Source organism: Bos indicus, chromosome 10 (genome assembly GCF_029378745.1).
Source record: "Bos indicus isolate NIAB-ARS_2022 breed Sahiwal x Tharparkar chromosome 10, NIAB-ARS_B.indTharparkar_mat_pri_1.0, whole genome shotgun sequence".
NCBI lineage: Eukaryota > Metazoa > Chordata > Mammalia > Artiodactyla > Bovidae > Bos > Bos indicus.
The window spans coordinates 28,426,003-28,446,686 of record NC_091769.1 but is presented as its reverse complement, the minus strand read 5'-3'; the positions used below and the strand labels follow the sequence as shown (position 1 = coordinate 28,446,686).

Genomic DNA, 20,684 nt, shown 5'->3' with positions numbered 1-20,684 from the left:
AAAGAACTGGAGTTTCAGCTTTAGCATCATTCCCTCCAAAGAAATCCCAGGGCTGATCTCCTTCAGAATGGACTGGTTGGATCTCCTTGCAGTCCAAGGGACTCTCAAGAGTCTTCTCCAACACCACAGTTCAAAAGCATCAATTCTTCAGCGCTCAGCCTTCTTCACAGTCCAACTCTCACATCCATACATGACCACTGGAGAAATCATAGCCTTGACTAGACGGACCTTTGTTGGCAAAGTAATGTCTCTGCTTTTGAATATGCTATCTAAGTTGGTCATAACTTTCCTTCCAAGGATAAGCGTCTTTTAATTTCATGGCTGCAGTCACCATCTGCAGTGATTTTGGAGCCCAAAAAAAGAAAGTCTGACACTGTTTCCCCATCTATTTCCCATGAAGTGGTGGGACCAGATGCCATGATCTTCGTTTTCTGAATGTTGAGCTTTAAGCCAACTTTTTCACTCTCCTCTTTCACTTTCATCAAGAGGCTTTTGAGTTCCTCTTCACTTTCTGCCATACGGGTAGTGTCATCTGCATATCTGAGGTTATTGATATTTCTCCTGGCAATCTTGATTCCAGCTTGTGCTTCTTCCAGCCCAGTGTTTCTCATGATGTACTCTGCATATAAGTTAAATAAGCAGGGTGACAATATACAGCCTTGACATACTCCTTTTCCTATTTGGAACCAGTCTGTTGTTCCATGTCCAGTTCTAACTGTTGCTTCCTGACCTGCATACAGATTTCTCAAGAGGCAGGTCAGGTGGTCTGGTATTCCCATCTCTTTCAGAATTTCCCACAGTTTATTGTGATCCACACAGTCAAAGGCTTTGGCATAGTCAAGAAAGCAGAAATAGATGTTTTTCTGGAACTCTCTTGCTTTGTACATGATCCAGCGGATGTTGGCAATTTGATCTCTGTTTCCTCTGCCTTTTCTAAAACCAGCTTGAACATCAGGAATTTCACGGTTCACATTTTGCTGAAGCCTGGCTTGGAGAATTTTGAGCATTACTGTACTAGCCTGTGAGATGAGTGCAATTGTGCGGTAGTTTGAGCATTCTTTGACATTGCCTTTCTTTGGGATTGGAATGAAAACTGATCTTTTCCAGTCCTGTGGCCACTGCTGAGTTTTCCACATTTGCTGGCATATTGAGTGCAGCACTTTCACAGCATCATCTTTCAGGATTTGAAATAGCTCAACTGGAATTCCATCACCTCCACTAGCTTTGTTCGTAGTGATGCTTTCTAAGGCCTACTTGACTTCACATTCCAGGATGTCTGGCTCTAGGTCAGTGATCATACCATCGTGATTATCTGGGTCATGAAGATCTTTTTTGTACAGTTCTTCTGTGTATTCTTGCCACCTCTTCTTGGTATCTTCTGCTTCTGTTAGGTCCATACCATTTCTGTCTTTTATCGAGCCCATCTTTGCATGAAATGTTCCCTTGGTATCTCTAATTTTCTTGAAGAGATCCCTAATCTTTCCCATTCTGTTGTTTTTCTCTCTTTCTTTGCATTGATTGCTGAGGAAGGCTTTCCTATCTCTTCTTGTTACTCTTTGGAACTCTGCATTCAGATATTTATATCTTTCCTTTTCTCCTTTGCTTTTCGCTTCTCTTCTTTTCACAGCTATTTGTAAGGCCTCCCCAGACAGCCATTTTGCTTTTTTGCATTTCTTTTCCATGGGGATGGTCTTGATCCCTGTCTCCTGAACAATGTCACGAACCTCATTCCATAATTCATCAGGCACTCTATCTATCAGATCTAGGCCCTTAAATCTATTTCTCAATTCCACTGTATAATCATAAGGGATTTGATTTAGGTCATACCTGAATGGTCTAGTGGTATTCCCTCCTTTCTTCAATTTAAGTCTGAATTTGGCAATAAGGAGTTCATGATCTGAGCCACAGTCAGCTCCTGGTCTTGTTTTTGTTGACTGTATAGAGCTTCTCTATCTTTGGCTGCAAAAAATATAATCAATCTGGTATCGGTGTTGACCATCTGGTGATGTCCATGTGTAGGGTCTTCTCTTGTGTTGTTGGAAGAGGGTGTTTGCTATGACCAGTGCATTTTCTTGGCAAAACTCTATTAGTCTTTGCCCTGCTTCATTCCATATTCCAAGGCCAAATTTGCCTGTTACTCCAGGTGTTTCTTGACTTCCTACTTTTGCATTCCAGTCCCTTATAATGAAAAGGACATCTTTTTTGGGTGTTAGTTCTAAAAGGTCTCATAGGTCTTCATAGAACTGTTCAACTTCAGCTTCTTCAGCGTTACTGGTTGGGGCATAGACTTGGATTACTGTGATATCGAATGGTTTGCCTTGGAAATGAACAGAGGTCATTCTATCGTTTTTGAGATTGCATCCAAGTACTGCATTTCGGACTCTTTTGTTGACCAAGATGGCTACTCCATTTCTTCTGAGGGATTCCTGCCCGCAGTAGTAGATATAATGGTCATCTGAGTTAAATTCACCCATTCCAGTCCATTTCAGTTCACTGATTCCTAGAATGTCAACATTCACTCTTGCCATCTTTTGTTTGACCACTTCCAATTTGCCTTGATTCAGGGACCTGACATTCCAGGTTCCTATGCAATATTGCTCTTTACAGCATCGGACCTTGTTTCTATCACCAGTCACATCCACAGCTGGGTATAGTGGCAGTACTGCCCAGACTTGCCCATGTCCTGGCACACATAAAAAGATAACACCTGCCCAGTACTGTGGGATGAGACAAGACTGATCTCAACAGAAGGCAACCCACCTAGGCAACTCCAAGCCCTGAGGGTCACAGCACATGCATTGAAGGACTCCAGTTTATGTCTTCATGTAAAGCAATCCCACCTCTGTTTTCCAGATACAATGAAAATACAATCATTTGAAGACCTCGGTAATAGACTTTTCTGTCGCATAACTATAAAGGCTCGACCATTCTTATGTCCTCTTTTTCTTAGAATTGTAAAAGTTTAACTCCTTCAGTTCAAGAACTATTGTAGAGCTCTTATATACCCCATGGCTTGTAGCCCAGTGGTAAACACAGAACATGTTTTTTAAAACATATCAGATTAAAATTCTGCTTCAGATATTATTGCTTCAGCAACACTAAGAGTTTTGTTTTTTTTTTTAATGAAAACAGATTTATTTAGAGAGATACACATTCCACAGGCAGAATGTGGTCTGTCTCAGAAGGCAAGAGTGGCCGACAAGCCCTTTCTTAATCACTGTACACTTTTGGACAGCATTCTATTCTATCAAGAGTTGGATAGAACTTACCTGACAGAAGAAACCAAAACGACAAGGCCAGAACCTCCCTTAGTCACGCATGTCGTCATTGGAAATTGGAAGCTCTTTCTGATATCTAACTTGATGGCAGGTATCATGTATTTACACTTACTTTCTATGATTTATCTTTGAAAAGGAGGGAGGGGGAAGCAGCATCTGAATACTCTATACAACAGCATGAGCTGGTGATGGTGTGTCCTGACATCACTGGACTATAGATGCTACTGAAGTTTTCCACTGTGGTTGTTATAGAAATAGTGAGGAGTGGTTCAGGCGTAAAGCTTCTCAGAGAAGAGGTACTTCAGAAAAGCAAAGCCCCAGAAGTCATCAAGGCTACTCCACAAGGAGAGAAATTCATTTGGTACAGTGTTACCTTTTTTGTTTTTATGCTGTCTTACTTCATTTGTTGACAACAAAGAAGCAAGAAGCAATCTACCAAGGTCAGGAACAAGAACACTTTTATTTCTCCGAGATTCTTGTTTTCTGTTCAGTAGTGGAAAATAAACCAGGGATGATTATCTGCTCTCTGTTGATTCAGGCACCCTAGAAATAAACATACTCTCAACACTATGGTGAAAAATGGTAACTTTTAAACTTTGAATAAATAAGAAGGCTTCCACAGTGGCTCAGAGGTAAAGAATTCACCTGCAATGCAAGAGACTCAGGTTCAATCCCTGGGTCAGGAAGGTCCCCAGGAGGAGGAAATGGCAATCCACTCCAGAACTCTTAACAGAAAAATCCCACAGACAGAGGAGCCTGGTGGGCTACAGTCCACGGGGTCACAAAGAGTAGGACATGACCCAGAGACTGAGCACACACGCAACTCAACCAAATAACTCAAAAGAAATCTCACCCCCACTATAAACACTTACACACACACACACACACACACACAAATTTAAGATTCACCCCTCCATAAATATAATTTTTCAGTCAAAAACCTTTCAATGATTCAAAAAGCTTATTGTAGAATACTATGATGCCTTAAAGTCGGTTTTCACCCTCAACTATCATCCAGCTATTGTAACAAAAAGAAATCAATCTTTCAGTCATGGAACGTACTTCATGTCCCAAATGACCTTGTTTGTGGAAAGATCTGTACATTCCCAGCAGCTTAGGAATTGGGGTGGGCATGGGGGGAATCATTCTCCCAAAAGTGAAGCAGTGGGAAAAAATGAAAGAATAGAGGGAACTTAAGGTGGAGAGGAAATATGTGTTAATTTCAAACAGGAGCAGTAAAAATAACTCGGAAGGCAGAGGGGGGATCTGAATTGTTACTGGACATTTCAGTTGGAAAATTCCAATTTCAGCAGCACATTGTAAGCTATGGTTCCCCTTTTCTAGGAAGTTCAGAAATTAACCTCAGCCTTGCTATGTACAGTTCCTAGATCAGCAGCATTTAGAGGTTTCTAGAAATGTGGAATTGCAAGCTCCACCCTTCTTCAATTTAACAAGACCCCTCTCCCCAGGTAATTCATGAGCATTTTGAGAAGCACTGATTCTGTTCTGGTCCTGGGGATCTTTCAGATTGAATGTGCTCACCTTGAATGGCACGGATCTAGAGAGGGCACTGGCTTTCCACCCTGGCTCCACATGAGACTCACCCAAGTAATTTCACAGCAACATGGACCCATGTCTCTTCACATATTTAGATTTTGAGTTAACAGGTCTTGGGGGGAACCCCAGACATTAGTATTTTTAAAAAGCTCCTAGATTATCCTAGTACATGGCTTAGGGTAAGATCCACTTACCTAGACTAACTCTTCATTTTGTAATAATTAAAACCCCAAACTGCCACTAGAAAAGGACCTGGTGGTAGCCCTACATAATCTGATTTGGGAGTCCTCAAAACAACCTGTAAGGTGGATACAGCAGATATTGTTGTACTCTTTTACAAATATTATTATGTCTGTTTAATAGAAAAGAGCTGCTTTCACCATATTATAGAGCAGTTAAATAACTATTTCCCTGACTGAAAATAGAGGAAAGTCAAGGTCGAAAATTAATACAACATCCAGTGTTTTCCATTGTAAGTCTATAAGAAAAGCCTGAACTCACTTAAAAGAATAAATCACCAGTGCCAACCTCTTAATTTTATATGTAAGGAAACGGGCCCAGAGATTTGTCTCAAATCACAAGATTTTAGCTGAAATGAGAACTCAGATCTCCACCCTCCTAGTTCAGTATGTTTCCCACTACACTGCATTTCCCAAGTGTGATCCATCTTGTGGGATTACACAAGATACTAACTGCTGTTCCACTGAAAAATGTTAGATATGCTAAGTCACCTCTGGGTTAAAACAAATTCAGGAGTGTCTTGACCTCAGGACCTCTCAGCCTTCACTGGGCTCCTGTGTCTTCTGAGTCTCTGAGAGCTTTTAGATGGCATTTCCACAACTTACCAGACTATGGAAATACTTTTTTCAATCAAGAATCTTAAGGTGGTCTTATTCCAATGAGCAGACTTTGAGGAGGACTGTAGGCTACTTCGGAGAAGGCAACGGCAACCCACTCCAGTACTCTTGCTTGGGAAATCCCATGGATGGAGGAGCCTGGTAGGCTACAGTCCATGGGGTCGTGATGAGTTGGACATGACTGAGAGACTTCACCTTCACTTTTCACTTTCATGCACTGGAGAAGGAAATGGCAACCCATTCCAGTATTCTTGCCTGGAGAATCCCAGGGACGGGAGCCTGGTGGGCTGCCATCTATGGGGTCACACAGAGTTGGACACGACTGACATGACTTAGCAGCAGCAGCAGCAGTAGGCTACTTGGCTTGAGTGGTTGGAAACAATTTGTTCTGCCCCCAGAGGTAGGGCACCAACTCTAGTAACTGAAGGGGAGAATATCATCAATACCATGAAGCATCTGAAATGGCTGGCTCAAGGTTGCAGAAATATGGCCTCATCATTTTATTCCACCTTATCCCTAATGGACCATGCCTCAGACCCATACTCACAGTAGGAAGAGTCATTTTTGACGTCCTTCTTGCCGGATTGCTACCTTGTAATGAGCATTTTCCTATGTCAGTCTCTATGCAAAGCACCTAACCTGGATTATTTTGTTTAATCTTTAAAACAATCCTATGAGGTAAGGACTCTTAGTGTTGCTGTTTAATTGCTAAGCTGTGTATGACTCTCTTGCGACCTCATGGACTACAGCCCCACCAGATTCCCATGTCCATGGGATTTCCCAGGCAAGAATAATGAAATTGGTTGCCATTTCCTTCTTCAGAGGATCTTCCCCACCCAGGGATCAAACCCACGTTTCCTGCATTGGTAAGAAGACTTTTTACCATTAAGCCACCTGGGAAGCCCTAAGGGTCACTATTTTTTTCCATTTATCAAAGTGCTTATTCCATTTATCTGTGGGGGGGGGGGGGGGCGGGTGAGGGCGCGGGGAACTTTTTGAGGAATTTTTAAGAACCAAGGGAGCTAACAAGTCTGAAATGTGCAGTGCAGGCCAGTAGGCTGGAAATCCAGCAGGAGTTAATGCTGTAGAATTGACTCTGAAGGCAATCTGGAAGCAGAATTCTTTCTTCTCAGCCTTTTCCCTTAAAGATTTCAACTGACTGGAATCATCCAGTCATCAGTTATGGAGGACAATCTGCTTTACTTGAAATCTACTGATTCAGCATGAAAACACAAAAGACCCTGAATAGTCAAAGCAATCCTGAGAAAGAAAAATGAAGCTGGAGTAATCAGGCTCCCTGACTTCACACTCTACTACAAAGCTACAGAAATCAAGACAGTATGGTACTGGCACAAAAATGGAAATACAGATCAATGGAACAGCATAGAAATCTCAGAGATAAACCCATGCAGCTATGGTCACCTAATCTATGACGAAGGAAGCAAATAACACATATAATAAAGAAAAGACTGTCTCTTTAATAACTGGTACTGGGAAACTGGACAGCTACATGTAAAAGAATTAAATTAGAACACTCTCTAAGACCATACACAAAAATAAACACAAAATGGATAAATGGATTAAAAACCTAAATATAAGATCAGACACTATAAAACTCTTAGAGGAATACATAGAACACTCTTTGACATAAATCACAGCAAGATCTTTTATGATCCACCTACTAGAGTAATGAAAATAAAAACAAAAAGTAAATGGGACCTAATTAAACTTAAAAGCTTTTGCACAGCAAAGGAAACCTTAAATAAAACAAAGAAGACAACCCTTAGAATGGGAGAAAAGCTGTCAAAATACATGCTGTTAGCATTGATTACCCTGGCAAGATAACATTAGAAGAAACTTTTGCTTTCCAAGTTATACATTTTTACATTGCTTGAACTTTTACAAGGAACGTATTACTTTATAATCAGAAAAAAAAGATAATTTAAAACAATTTGTGACATTGCAAACAGCTCCAAAATGGAAGAGGGGGGATCATCATCTTTAGCCAATGAGGCAACTTTTGAACCTTTTAGATGAAAACTGGGTATACATGGGGAGTTTGTGCATTAAATCAGGGAGAAGTGGTATAATACAGCCTTGGTTAACAACAGTGAATAATGTTTAATAACTGAATTTATAATTAAACTCAATGTTTAATAATTGGACTTATAAAGTAGATACAACCTGTCTTTTTCCCAAGTGCATGAAAAAATAGGTACCTTACCACCAGAGCTTAGAAAAACAGAGGGTCTTCCCTCAAAAAAGTAAGGCCATAGTCTAAGGTAACTTAACATCACCCGTTTTCCCCTCTTTACTGCCTTCTAACAATTCAATTCCTTTTTGTTCCCATTCTGATTGCCCTTGTCATCTTACTGTTTTTTTAAATTGCCAGTTGGAACCACAAGAGGGCCTCATGTACAAGAAAGGCTCTCAGGCATTGGTAATTATAAAAAGCAAAGGGAGGAGACACCTATAAAAAGTGTCATTAAAATTTTAGAGATTTCAGCATCTTGCTGTCAATAGGTGTGGGACCACATTTAATGTCCTGTTGGAAATTATAAACAATGAGTGGAAAAGAAATTCATGCTGGTGAGTGGAACTAATGAATTTCCCTCTCTTCTAGATGCTGACCAGAAGAGGTGAGATAGAAAAGAGAACTGTCTAGAACCTAAGACTTCTGATGTAGACTCTTGTACCAGGATGGAAGGGGAACCTTACCACAATGCATCTACCGTCAACAGCACCCCAGTGAGCCACCAGCCTTTGGAACGCCATGGGCTGTGGGAGGTCATCACCATTGCAGCTGTCACGGCCGTGGTGAGTCTGATCACCATCGTGGGCAATGTCTTCGTCATGATCTCCTTCAAGGTCAACAGCCAGCTGAAGACAGTTAACAACTATTACCTGCTCAGCTTAGCCTGTGCAGATCTCATCATTGGGATCTTCTCCATGAACCTGTACACTACGTACATCCTCATGGGACGGTGGGCTCTCGGGAGTGTGGCTTGTGACCTTTGGCTTGCGCTGGACTATGTGGCCAGCAATGCTTCTGTCATGAACCTTCTGGTGATTAGTTTTGACCGTTATTTTTCGATCACAAGGCCCCTCACGTACCGGGCCAAGCGTACCCCAAAGAGGGCTGGCATCATGATTGGCTTGGCCTGGCTGATCTCTTTCATCCTCTGGGCACCCGCGATCCTCTGCTGGCAGTACTTGGTTGGGGAGCGGACGGTACCTCCAGATGAGTGCCAGATCCAGTTCCTCTCTGAGCCCACCATCACTTTCGGCACTGCCATTGCCGCCTTCTACATCCCTGTTTCTGTCATGACGATCCTCTACTGCCGCATCTACCGGGAAACGGAGAAGCGAACCAAGGACCTGGCTGACCTCCAGGGCTCAGACTCCGTGGCTGAAGCTGAGAAGAGAAAGTCAGCCCACCAGGCTCTGCTCAGGTCCTGCTTCAGCTGCCCCTGGCCCACCCTGACCCAGAGGGAAAGGAACCAGTCCTCCTGGTCATCCTCCCGCAGGAGCACCTCCATCACTGGGAAGCCATCCCAAGCCACCGGCCCGAGCACCGAGTGGGCCAAAGCCGAGCAGCTAACCACCTGCAGCAGCTACCCCTCCTCAGAAGACGAGGACAAGCCCACCACTGATCCTGTCTTTCAAGTGGTTTACAAGAGTCAGGCCAAGGAAAGCCCAAGGGAAGAGTTAAGTGCTGAAGAGACCAAGCAGGCTTTTGTGAATGCTCAAAGTGAAAAAAATGACTATGACACCCCAAAATACTTCCTGTCTCCAGCTTCTGCTCATGGGCCCAAGAGTCAGAAGTGGGTGGCCTACAAGTTCCGACTGGTGGTAAAAGCTGAGGGGACCCATGACACCAACAACGGATGCCGCAAGGTAAAAATCATGCCGTGTTCCTTCCCAGTGTCCAAGGACCCCTCAACAAAAGGCCTCGATCCCAACCTCAGCCATCAGATGACCAAACGAAAGAGGATGGTTCTCGTCAAAGAGAGGAAAGCCGCCCAGACCCTGAGTGCAATTCTCCTGGCTTTCATCATCACTTGGACTCCTTACAACATCATGGTCCTGGTTTCCACCTTCTGCGACAAGTGTGTCCCAGTCACCCTGTGGCACCTGGGCTACTGGTTATGCTATGTCAATAGCACTGTCAACCCCATTTGCTATGCCCTCTGCAACAGAACCTTCAGGAAGACCTTTAAGATGCTGCTGTTCTGCCGATGGAAAAAGAAAAAAGTGGAAGAGAAGTTGTACTGGCAGGGGAACAGTAAGCTCCCCTGAAAAGTAACAACTCCCCTCAAAGAATAACCACTATCGAGGATGGGCAAGCTGATTCTGGTTTACTTTCCAAAAAGACATCTGTCCTTTTGAGTCCCTGAGAACTTTGTAAAGGATCAAGGTCTACTGTCAGAAGGAAGGAGTCACAGCTGCCACAATCGCTGCCATACTGAATGATCCTTGTATGACCAGGACAAGAGTGTCTGATGCCAATGGAGCTTGCCACTGAAGTAGATAGACAAACTCACGCCCCTTCCAGGAGGAAGCACCCTGGGTCCCAGTGACCCATGGCCGAGGGAGCTCCTGTCTAACCTTCTGCAGGGACAGCGAGAATGGAAACCTAGTCACAGAGTTCGTGCAGGACGTTTGTGTCTATGCAGTTGTCTCATCTCAGCGGAAACTGGGAGGATGAAGTCAGTGTCACCTGTTGACAAGAGCGCTATTCAGCTGGTTTCTAGGACTCTATTCCTTTTTAAACTGTTCCGTATTTATTATGCTGCTATTATGTGTTCTGTACCGTGGTGTGTCTTCCTGTTCCTACATCTGAGCGAAGCTCTTGCTCCTCCCTTTCACAACTGATGCCACTTCCTGGTACCCACGGAGGCCAGGCTGGTCCCCACAGAACCACCCTTCCCCTCAGAGTCTCGGGTCTGGAAGGACACTGGAACCCCATCACACCCAGTCCTACAGAGCGGCCTCTATTCTGCTAATAAAGATCACCAGGTCTATACAGTCAATTATTTTGCTTTTACCAATTGGAAGTTTTTCCTTTTACACAAACAAATACTATCTATTCTACTTTGTGCCCTTTTGAACCCATTTACTGAGGCTCCTCCTTAGGAAGATTCATTGTGTGAAAGCCCTTTACTGGGTAAAGACCTTCTCCAGTCTATTTAATCACGGTTCTCAAAATGGTTTTCAGAAACCTTACATTCTCATTTCTTCACAAGGCAAACCTGAGGCAAAATGCGCAAAACAAATTTGGTTTTGCTCCATGCTTTTGAACTTCTTCCAGTCCTTTTGGGCAGGCCCTCAACCAGACCCCCCAATTCACACCCAGGCACAAGCAGGTCATTGTGATGCTTCCAGTCAGAAGTGCTATCTAGAGAGACAGTAGGGGAAAAGCTGTTTAAAAAAAAAAATAGATCTTTCAAATCATGGCTCAAAAATGACTGACTTATTCATTCATCTCTAGATTTCCCAAAACAAGAAGCCCATAAAAATACAGTTGGGCTCCAGTAAAGCTGGCTATACCCACTCCAGTGTTCTTGCCTGGAGAATCCCAGCGACAGGGGAGCCTGGTGGCTGCCGTCTACGGGGTCACACAGAGTTGGACACGACTGAAGTGACTTAGCATAGCATAGCAAAGCTGGCTATGGTCATTAAAAATGAGCATGTTTTCTTTATAAGCAATAATGTAGGCCACAATAATATATAAAAATAAAGTTACCAACTTAGGGAATTCCCTGACGGTCTAATGGTTAGGGCTCCACACTTGCACTGCAGGGTGCACAGGTTCGACCCCTGGTCAGGGAACTAACATTCCACATGCCATGCAATGTGGCCCAAAAGGAAAAAAATTGATCAACACACATATAAGTATCAGGATTATCAAAAGAAAATTTTTAATTGAAATCTGTATATAAATAAACCAAATCTAAGAGTTTCCTTTGATAATTCTGAAAATTAACATGCAAAAAATTAAAACAATACAATAGGGCATAAAATTAACGGTCCACAAAGAAAGCAGCAATATAGCACCCAGCAAGGACTTTAAAGTTGAAGCACTTCTGTCAGACGGAAGCTCATACTTAACCTGTCGACTATAGCCGCAGTCATATGTAAAAATCACTGGACTTCTTTTCACCTAATGTGGGCCAGTTCTTTTTCAGCCTCATTTGCTAAGGGGATGTAAAAATAGCAGGCTTCGTCGTCCTGGGAATTTGGTAAGTGGATATAGGAGAGCTTCGAGGGAGTCCCAAGAAGGCTTCACGGAAGTGGAAACCCAGGCCTCTCCAGCCCTGTAGGAACTTAAGGCTGAGATGGAACATCTTAGAAGCAGTGTAGCTGCTGAGTCTTTATGAAGGGCAGGTTGATGCCTGCCAAGAATTTGATAGAGAATATTAATGAACTGGCTCAGTTCTCCAAGACAGAGGCTCCCAGGTCTACAGGATGCCAACAGGGTGTGCAAACCTGTTCCACCAGCTCTAGATAAAAGTTGATTATTTTAGTTTAAGGCTTTGACTCCGGACAAAAGTGAAAATTCCTCCAAGAGGTTAGTGCTCTGAGCTCATTCACTGTTCACGGTAGAGAGAGAGATTAAGCTAATTCCAACAAAAGGACGCAGAACAGAGGGGGAGGGTTGCTGGGGGCACATCTTTCTCACTCCACAATTGCCTAGAACTTAGGACTTTTGGTTTGTCTTTTGGGAAATTAATTGAGAGGCCTAGGTCTCCTTCATCATAGCTTTGGGAGGCAGCCAGTTATGCAGACTACCTATGTCCCTTAACAAAAACAAAAAGGATGCCTTAAACTACTAGGGGAAGCAAGACTTCTTTAGAATAGGGCCTCTGGTGGGGTCCTCAGAATGAACAGCTCCAACTGTAAACTACAGGGACCTGACTGGTGGATGGGTGGGGTGTGGGCCAGCTTTGAATTTTAGGCCTTCTTATGTCCCATCTCCAAAGCTCTGTCTGTGGTAACTTATGTGCAGCCTTGATTAGTTGCCTATTGGATGCTGCCATGTTGCTAATATTGTGGTTTGCTTCTCCTTGGTGTGAATTTGATGGCTTGTCAAGGAATCTGTTTTCAGTACAGTTTTTGGTTAAAGCATTTTGTCCATAATCCTGGCTTCTGCTTTGTTGCTTTGGTGAATGTCCTTTGAGGGTGATGCTGATGTTTGGCTCTGTCATTGTGAAATCTGTACCTAATCTCCAGCTAGGAAAATACCATTGTCTCCTGTAAATACTGGAATTACAGCAAAGGATGTGGGAACTGGGCTGCTTTCCTGTATTGTACTAGCATTATTCTGGATATTAAAGAAATGTAACCACACAGTAGTCCAAGGCTAAGTGTTAAGTAAGAAAATGGTCTCAGTGAGCTTGCTAGATCCACCTACGTTAAAAATTACACACACACTCACGTGGCCTGGCCTTTTAAGAGCAGAGGGATTGATACATAATGTAGACACATGTCCCCCTTGTCACCTTTGTGATTTCCCCCTTTCCTCTCATTTACCAAGAACCACATTAAGATGAAATAATGCTGACAAAATTCCTATGACTAAAATGCTTCCATTTCCCTCCAGGACAAGGGAGATGAGGCAGGCCAGAATACTGGAGTAGCCTTTCCCTTCTCCAGGGGATCTTCCCAACCTAGGGATAGAACCCAGGTCTCCTGCATTGCAGATGAATTCTTTACCAGCTGAGCCACAAGGGGAGCCCTTATGGCAATCTATTTGTTCAAAAGGTCCTCTTCCTACTTTATATGTCCCTTGAACAAGCCTCACATCACCAGATGCCCTTCGGCTCCTGCTAAGAGCAATTCTCCAAAGAGTTCAATTCCAAGACTTTGGCAATGATTTTCTAGAGTCATCCTGCATGAATGCATCTCAGTGGTATTCCAGTAAAGGAATGGGTACTCATCTCTAACAAGGAGCTGCTCATACTCAACCCATTTATCCCCAGTATCACTCACTGGGGAGCTGGTGGTTTTTTTTAGCAATCCCATATATATCCAAAGACAGGTTTGTAGTCCAGCTATTTTCAGTGAAAATTCATGATGCTACTGACCATGGTGTACCAACTACAGGCCAGTCCCCCTATTGTAGTTTACAGTAGGCTATAGTGGGAAACACTATGGCTGGAAGACAGGTTTGAACTGGGATTTGGAGGACTACTCTTCTCCCTGAAAAACTAGATAGCCATGACTGGAAAACCTTTTTGTTGGAGCCTTTGTGCCCAAAAGTAGAGCCTATCCTCAAGAGTCAGGAAAAAAAAAAAAAAACTATACTAGGTTTTATAGTCATTTTTATGATATAGTGATTAATAAAATAGCATATAGTTGCTTAGAAAATTTGGGAAATAAATAAGCAAATAGCAAAAAATTACCAGTAATTCTACTACCCAGAGATAACCTCTGCTAAATATCTAAGGGTCTCTCCTTGTAAACTTTCTGTGTACAGAAACAGATATTTTAAAACACACAGAGCTGCTAAGTACTGTTTGGCATGGATTATATCCAACATTTTACTTAGACGCTCTTAAGTTATTCTTTGGTCTTTTTTTTCCCCTCAGTTTGGTTTCCAGGCCTTTCAGAAAGGAGTCTTGCCCTGTCTGGATATAGCCTAACCTTCCTATTCCATAATCCAATCCCTTCTTAAGGTAGAGGTCAGGTAGGAATGCAGAAGTTAGAGAAGGTACCAGTAGGACTCTGCAAGAATAGTTTCAAAATCAAATACACACAATCACACACACATTTACATACATAAAACGAGTATGTGTGAGGAGAGAAGAGCCTGGGGTTCAGAGTGGCAGCCGTTGGTTTGGAGTGAGGGCTGAGAGCATACTGGGAACTCAGAGTCCTCTGAGATGCCCTGAAGAAGAGCAGAAACTTCACTCCCAGCCAGTCCCCAAAGAAGATGAAGAGGAGAAACTGTTTCATGCCAGAGATCTCTGCTAGATCACATCATTTAAAGACATGAGGTTGGGCCAGATGTGGGCAGAAAGCAAGTGAGGAGGGAAGGCAAGACTTGTTTTTCTTCCATTATTATCTCAAAAGTGTTGGGGTCCTTGAGGCTTTTGGGCAGTGATTTTCATATCCCGCAGTTTGTGTGCTCAGTCGTTTCAGTTGTGCCTGACTCTGCAACCCCATGAACTTTAGCCCACCAGGCTCCTCTGTCCATGGGATTCTCCAGGCAAGGATCCTGGAATGGGTTGCCATGCCCTCCTTCAAGGGATCTGCCCAACCCGGGGATCAAATCCATGTCTTCTGCGTCTCCTGCATTGAAGGCATATTCTTTACCCACTGGTTATCAACAGTCAGCCACACTGGGTGACTATGGAACACCATACACAGGGTTTTCCCTTACCTTTTGTCTTGAGAGGAGTGAGCTATCTTTGAGAAGGTAAATTTAAGCCTGCAAGGCCTCCAGGTCCTCCCACCTCTTCAGGTCCTCCCCTCTCTCCTCCTCCGCAAGTGCTCCAGTTACACAGCTCTTTCAGTTCCTTCACGGGCCGACCTCCCTCCCACCTCAGTTCACACTGAGAAGCTCCTCTCTCTCATCCTTTCTTCTCAGGCTCAGCCTTGTTAATTCCTATATAGTCTTTCATACAGGTCACTTTCTCAAAGAAGTGGTCCTGCATTGGCCCTCTACCCTCTCATCTCGTGTTATGAGCTTTTATAGCACCCAGGACTTTTCCATGGAGCACCTATCAAGGTCTTCATTACACACATATATGTGCTTGGTTATTCATGTCCATTTCTCCTGCTAAACTCTAGCTCTAAAGCCAGAGTTCATGCTATTTTGCTCAATGATGAGTCCCCTTACTTAGCAGACTCTGGCACATCGAGGGAGCAGATAGCTGCAAGGTTAGGCTCCAGGGTTTTGTGGGTTTTTTCCAGCATAGCTAGTACCTGTGTGGCTCCCTGAGAAGTAGCAGCTTAATTCACGAGTCTCTGATCTCTTTGATGATTTGAGTTGGAAATCCCTAAAAATGATGATGCTTTATGTTGCAGCCACCACAGAACTGTTTTAGTGGATTTAGAGTCTTCCCAACCCTCCTTGAGGATAGGCTGGTCGTATCACTAGTACTTTACCATCCAGGGAAGTCGGAGAAGTAAAAAGGTGGTCCAAGAAAATGAAATTCTATAATGGTGTAAGCACAGGCGTGATAAGGAACCAAGGCTCTAATCCAAGCCCTAGGGGCATTTGGAAGACTTTTGTCAAGGGTGATTTCCACACTGTCCTAAAGAAAATGTAAGAAGTAGACAAGAGAAAGGAGTAGGGGTGAGGTAGAGTTGAGAGGAAGAAATAAAAAGGCCCAGAGGTGAGCACACATGTAGAACTTAAAGTGGGGAAATGAGGAAAATTCAAGATTCAAGCAAAAAGAAAGTGATAAGAAATGAGTCTGTATGGACCATGGTCAGAGGGTTTATCTTGAAGTCTATGGAGCGTCCACAAAGGATTTTTTATTAGGGACTGACGCCATCACATTTACCTTTAGGTTTACAGTGTCTGAAGCTCTAGGCACCAGAAATTAGGACTAGAACTGCTTTCTCCTGGAAGTCAGTTTCTCTTGACTACACCACCCTCTTCTCTCGGTGTCTGGAAGGAGAGAAGCAAGAGCCCAGATCATACCAGCAGAGGGAGGCAGAGGGCATGCAAGTGAATAGATGTAAGGCTGTGTATTGATGGTGTGCATGTGAATCTTTAGTCTTTTCAGTTTAGCTTGTAAGAGAAGCACTGTAGGAAATGGTTCACAGGATTCGCTCTAGGTTACCAGCTGGTGAGTCTGGGAAAATTTTAACCTTTGTTTCCTCATCTGAAAATTAAAGTGAACATGAAGACGCTAAGTCGTGTCCCACTCTTTGCAAGCCCATGGACTATAGTCCACCAGGCTCCTCCGTCCATGGAATTTCCCAGGCAAGAGTACTGGAGTGGATTGCCATTAAGAATATTAATAATTACAGGCTTTCACTGAACACATAAGAATAGGGTTACTATAAATATTAAGTGGGATAATACACATAAAGTGTTCTAAACAGTTTTACTTATGAAGTAGATACTTCCTTCATTTTATAGATGAAATCTGTAGTCCATTTTACATTTGATGAAACTGAGGCTTGGAAAGGTTTCTTTTCTAAGATCATATAACTAGTAACTGATGAAACAAGGACATGTGTTCATCCAATTTCTCCCATAACTCAGAAAGTTCCTTGTGACCCATTCATTCAAGATGATATAGAGGCAACACAGCCCGATTTTTCACTGACTGAGGGAAAAGGAGAAGGCTTTCAGTAGATTAGAGATAATTTTAGTCAGCTCTGGAAAAGTACGTAAGTTAGGACACGTGGGTTCAAATAATAGATACCTATTGGAACTAGCTTAAGTAAAACACATAAACACTATACTAGACAGGAGACCTGGTTCTATTCCTGGGTCGGGAAGATCTGCTGGAGAAAGGGATAGGCTACCCACTCCAGTATTCTGGCCTAGAGAATTCCACGGACAGAGGAGTCTGGCAGGCTACAATAAATAGGGTCGCAAAAGTCAGACACAACTGAGCGACTTTCACTTTCACACAACGTAGCCGAGTTCCAGGGAATGTAAGAGAAAGAACACAGTGGCCCCAGGGAAGGATTTGAACAAAGGCACAGTTCTCAGAATTCATCTTCCACTTCAACTTGGAACCTGTTTTCTGTAGTGTGTATGATAAAGAGCCATGAACATCTTGCAAATTTATATGTTGCAAACTACTTTGATCCCTCAGTTTTCATTTCAAATTCCCAAGAGATAGCCTTTGGCCTATGGCCTAACCTGGATGGCAGGCCCACAAAAGCAGAGCCACACAGCACAAACAGAGCTTCTGGGATGACACTTCTTTGGATTGCACTCTTTCCCAGGGGACAACCAGTTAGGCATAAGCTGGATGACAAGTCAACAGATGTACATTAAAGGAAGGAAAGCTCGTAGAGTCAGAGTTTAGATTTTCCTCTGCCCTTCCCCACTGTCCAATTTTGTTGATATTCCTCACATTCTGAGAATAAAATAATTTACTTTGGGGGATAGGAAGAAGTTTAAGAGACCAGTGCTGTGCTATGCTGAGTCATGTCCGACTCGTTGCAACCCCATGGACTGAAGCCCACCATGCTCCTCTGTCCATGGGAATTCTCCAGGTAAGAATAGTGGAGTGTGTTGCCATGCCCTTGTCCAGGGGATCTTCCCAACCCAGGGATTGAACCCAGGTCTTCCACATTGCTGGCGGATTCTTTACTGTCTGAGCCACCAGGGAAACCCAAGAATACTGGAGTGGGTAATCTATCCCTTACTCCAGGGGAACAATTCCCCGGGAATTGAACCAGGGTCTTTCGCATTGCAGGCAGATTCTTTAATAGCTGAGCTACCAGGGAAGCCCAAGAGACCAGTAGGTGTATATATAAACCCTCCTAAGAGGTGACTTTTGCCCAGTTTTTTAAGACTGCCAAGAAAAGTAAATCTGGTCACTGGCACATCACCATTTTGTTTACCATGCCAAGAAACTCTTCTTCACAAGAAACTAATTCCTTTTGCTGTATTTAAGTCCATTTTGTTTTTCAGACCTTACTGAGGAATACACAATTCATCAGAATTTGCTTTAGAAAGATTATTAAGCATTTGAAAAGTCCCCTTAGCATTCTTTACCAAACTAAAAAATTATAGCCACTTTAATTCTTCTTAAAGTACACCTAGTTATTATAGTCAGGGGTCAGTAGAATCATTTGTATAGAAAAGTATGAATATTAATCCCTGGCAGCTTTTCTCTAGACCTGCTCGATGTATCTTACTGTAGAGGCTAACACTGGACACAGTACTCTTCAAATCAGATAAATGATAAGTAAGGGGTTAGGGTGCAGATAGTCGGGGAAGGGATTCAAGAGGCTTTCACTGAATCCCTGCAAGACCAACAGAATCTCCACAGACTTGAAACGCTGTCCAGCAGCTATTTGCTCCCCCAATCTCTGGAGTTACCATGGTCTTTCTCCCAGTTGGGCATCTGTCATGCTCTTTGTGAGCCAGATTCCTTAGACCATTGATTCTGCTTACCTGTAGCTCAGGATCAACATACCACCTTCTCTGATCCAGTACCACCCAACTGACTGGCTCAAGTCCCACCCTCAGTCCAACCAGCTATGGGTGAGAAGACAGGTCCATCCAGGCCTATAGAGAGACAAATGCAAAATGAACTTTTTCTCTTTCCTATGTATGATGCACACGATTTCATAACAGTGATTGCAAGGAAGCTTTCCTTATACATCTTCTCATGGTCCCTTATGAACCACCTCATAACACTTTAAGAATGAGTCCATTTCTTAATATTAATGCCAAATTTTCATGATCATTTAATTTTAAAGATTTTATAACTTTACTAGTTACTTCAAATATATTTTAAAATATCCAAATATATATAGTAGGAGCTCACTGAGTGGAATTACTTTATATATATATATACACATACATATAGCCATATATACATACATGGAAAATTTTTATTTCAGCATTACCTAACGAGATAAAGATGTGAATCTTCAATCATTACTAGTTTATAAATTTTAGTGCAAGTAAATGCTTGTCAAAGTTTTCTGTTGCAAGTGCTGTGCACAGCCAGTTTTTTGGCTCTGCCCATTCCTCTTGTTTACCACCTAACATTATTAATTTACTCCTCCATCTTAACAGGGTTGCCCAGGCTAGCCCAATCCTACCTGACTGAAGGCATTATGAAAGGTTTCAGTTCCCTATGCTCCCATGATAAAGCTGTTACTGTGGGAAAGGAGACAAGCTAATACTGGGTGCTACTTGGGGGAGGGAGAATTTTCCCCTAAAATAGCTATTTTAGTATTTCATCTTTCTTTTTCAGGAATATTAAAACAATGTTCATAATTTATAGGCAACATTTGAATTTTACAAAATCTACCCTTCTCAAGTTCTCTAAATAATTATAAGTACTTATTTCAATTGGATATTCTCATAAACCTTACAAATTAAAACAATAATTGACTTGGATAACAATAATCACACCTAAAATGCTGAAAGGAGAGCACAACTAGGTCCTGCCTCGACGTGCTCTTTGAATAGCACTAAAAGACTGGGTCACCAGTTTCTATTGTGTTCTCTGAAGTTAGTGCTTAACAGAATTTTATTGGGTTAAAATACAAAATGCATATACAAGCCATCCTAAAAGATGACTTTTTGCCCAATTTTTAAACAGTTGATCATAACCATGCAAAAATGTGACTATGTGACCTGGAAGGCAATTTTTAAAAATGAAAACAGTTGTTTCAGTTTTTTCTTTAAGCTATTTAATAAAAATATTTTCAATAGATTTTTTTTAGTTGAAGACACACACACAAAAAAACCCCAAACTTTCTCAAAGTTTGAGTAACTACTTAAATGAAAAAGGTCTCCTTTATTATTATTGACCTCTTCGGGACCTTGAAATCATTCCAGTTACTGAAAAGTACACTGAATGGTTGCTTCTTCTCTCCTGTCAGAGGTAACATAAGAACAAAATGATTACATACTTTACTACTTTGGGCATGTTAGGTAAAATACCTAATTTTTTCAAAATGTTAACCAGACTCGAGATGAGTCCTGAGGTTTTGACTCCCTAAAAAACTGAAAATCTGGGAGCTATTGATACATCCCAGGTACTCAGAACTTCCTGACAAGAATGGGCAACTAAGATCTGTTTTGCACAAAGCTGCTACTCAGGTTTAATTTAGCAGAAGTGAAAAATTTTTAACCACACAGGTTATATTTAAAAGGAGATAAATGTAAACTGAATCTAAGAAATACTTTTAAAAAAGAGAAACATACTGTGTCTCCGTGTGGGAAATAGCAAAAAGAACCCAGGGAAGTAAAAAGAGAAAAAGTTGGCACAAATCATACAGTTCTTCAGGGTAAGAAATAATAAGAACTGGGTTAAAATTATATTGGAAT

The 20,684-nt window shown here is 42.3% G+C and overlaps 1 protein-coding gene across 1 annotated transcript in view; it reads left to right on the top strand.

The window, feature by feature from the left end:
• Nucleotides 1-13,047, top strand: part of CHRM5 (cholinergic receptor muscarinic 5) — an 88,419-nt gene extending 75,372 nt beyond the window's left edge. The window contains exon 2 of the mRNA XM_019968466.2: nucleotides 8,316-13,047. Within this exon, the coding sequence (XP_019824025.1) occupies nucleotides 8,393-9,991 (1,599 nt within the window). The 5' untranslated portion in view covers nucleotides 8,316-8,392 and the 3' untranslated portion in view covers nucleotides 9,992-13,047. The remainder of the gene's footprint in view (nucleotides 1-8,315) is intronic.
• Nucleotides 13,048-20,684: the final 7,637 nt, after the last annotated feature.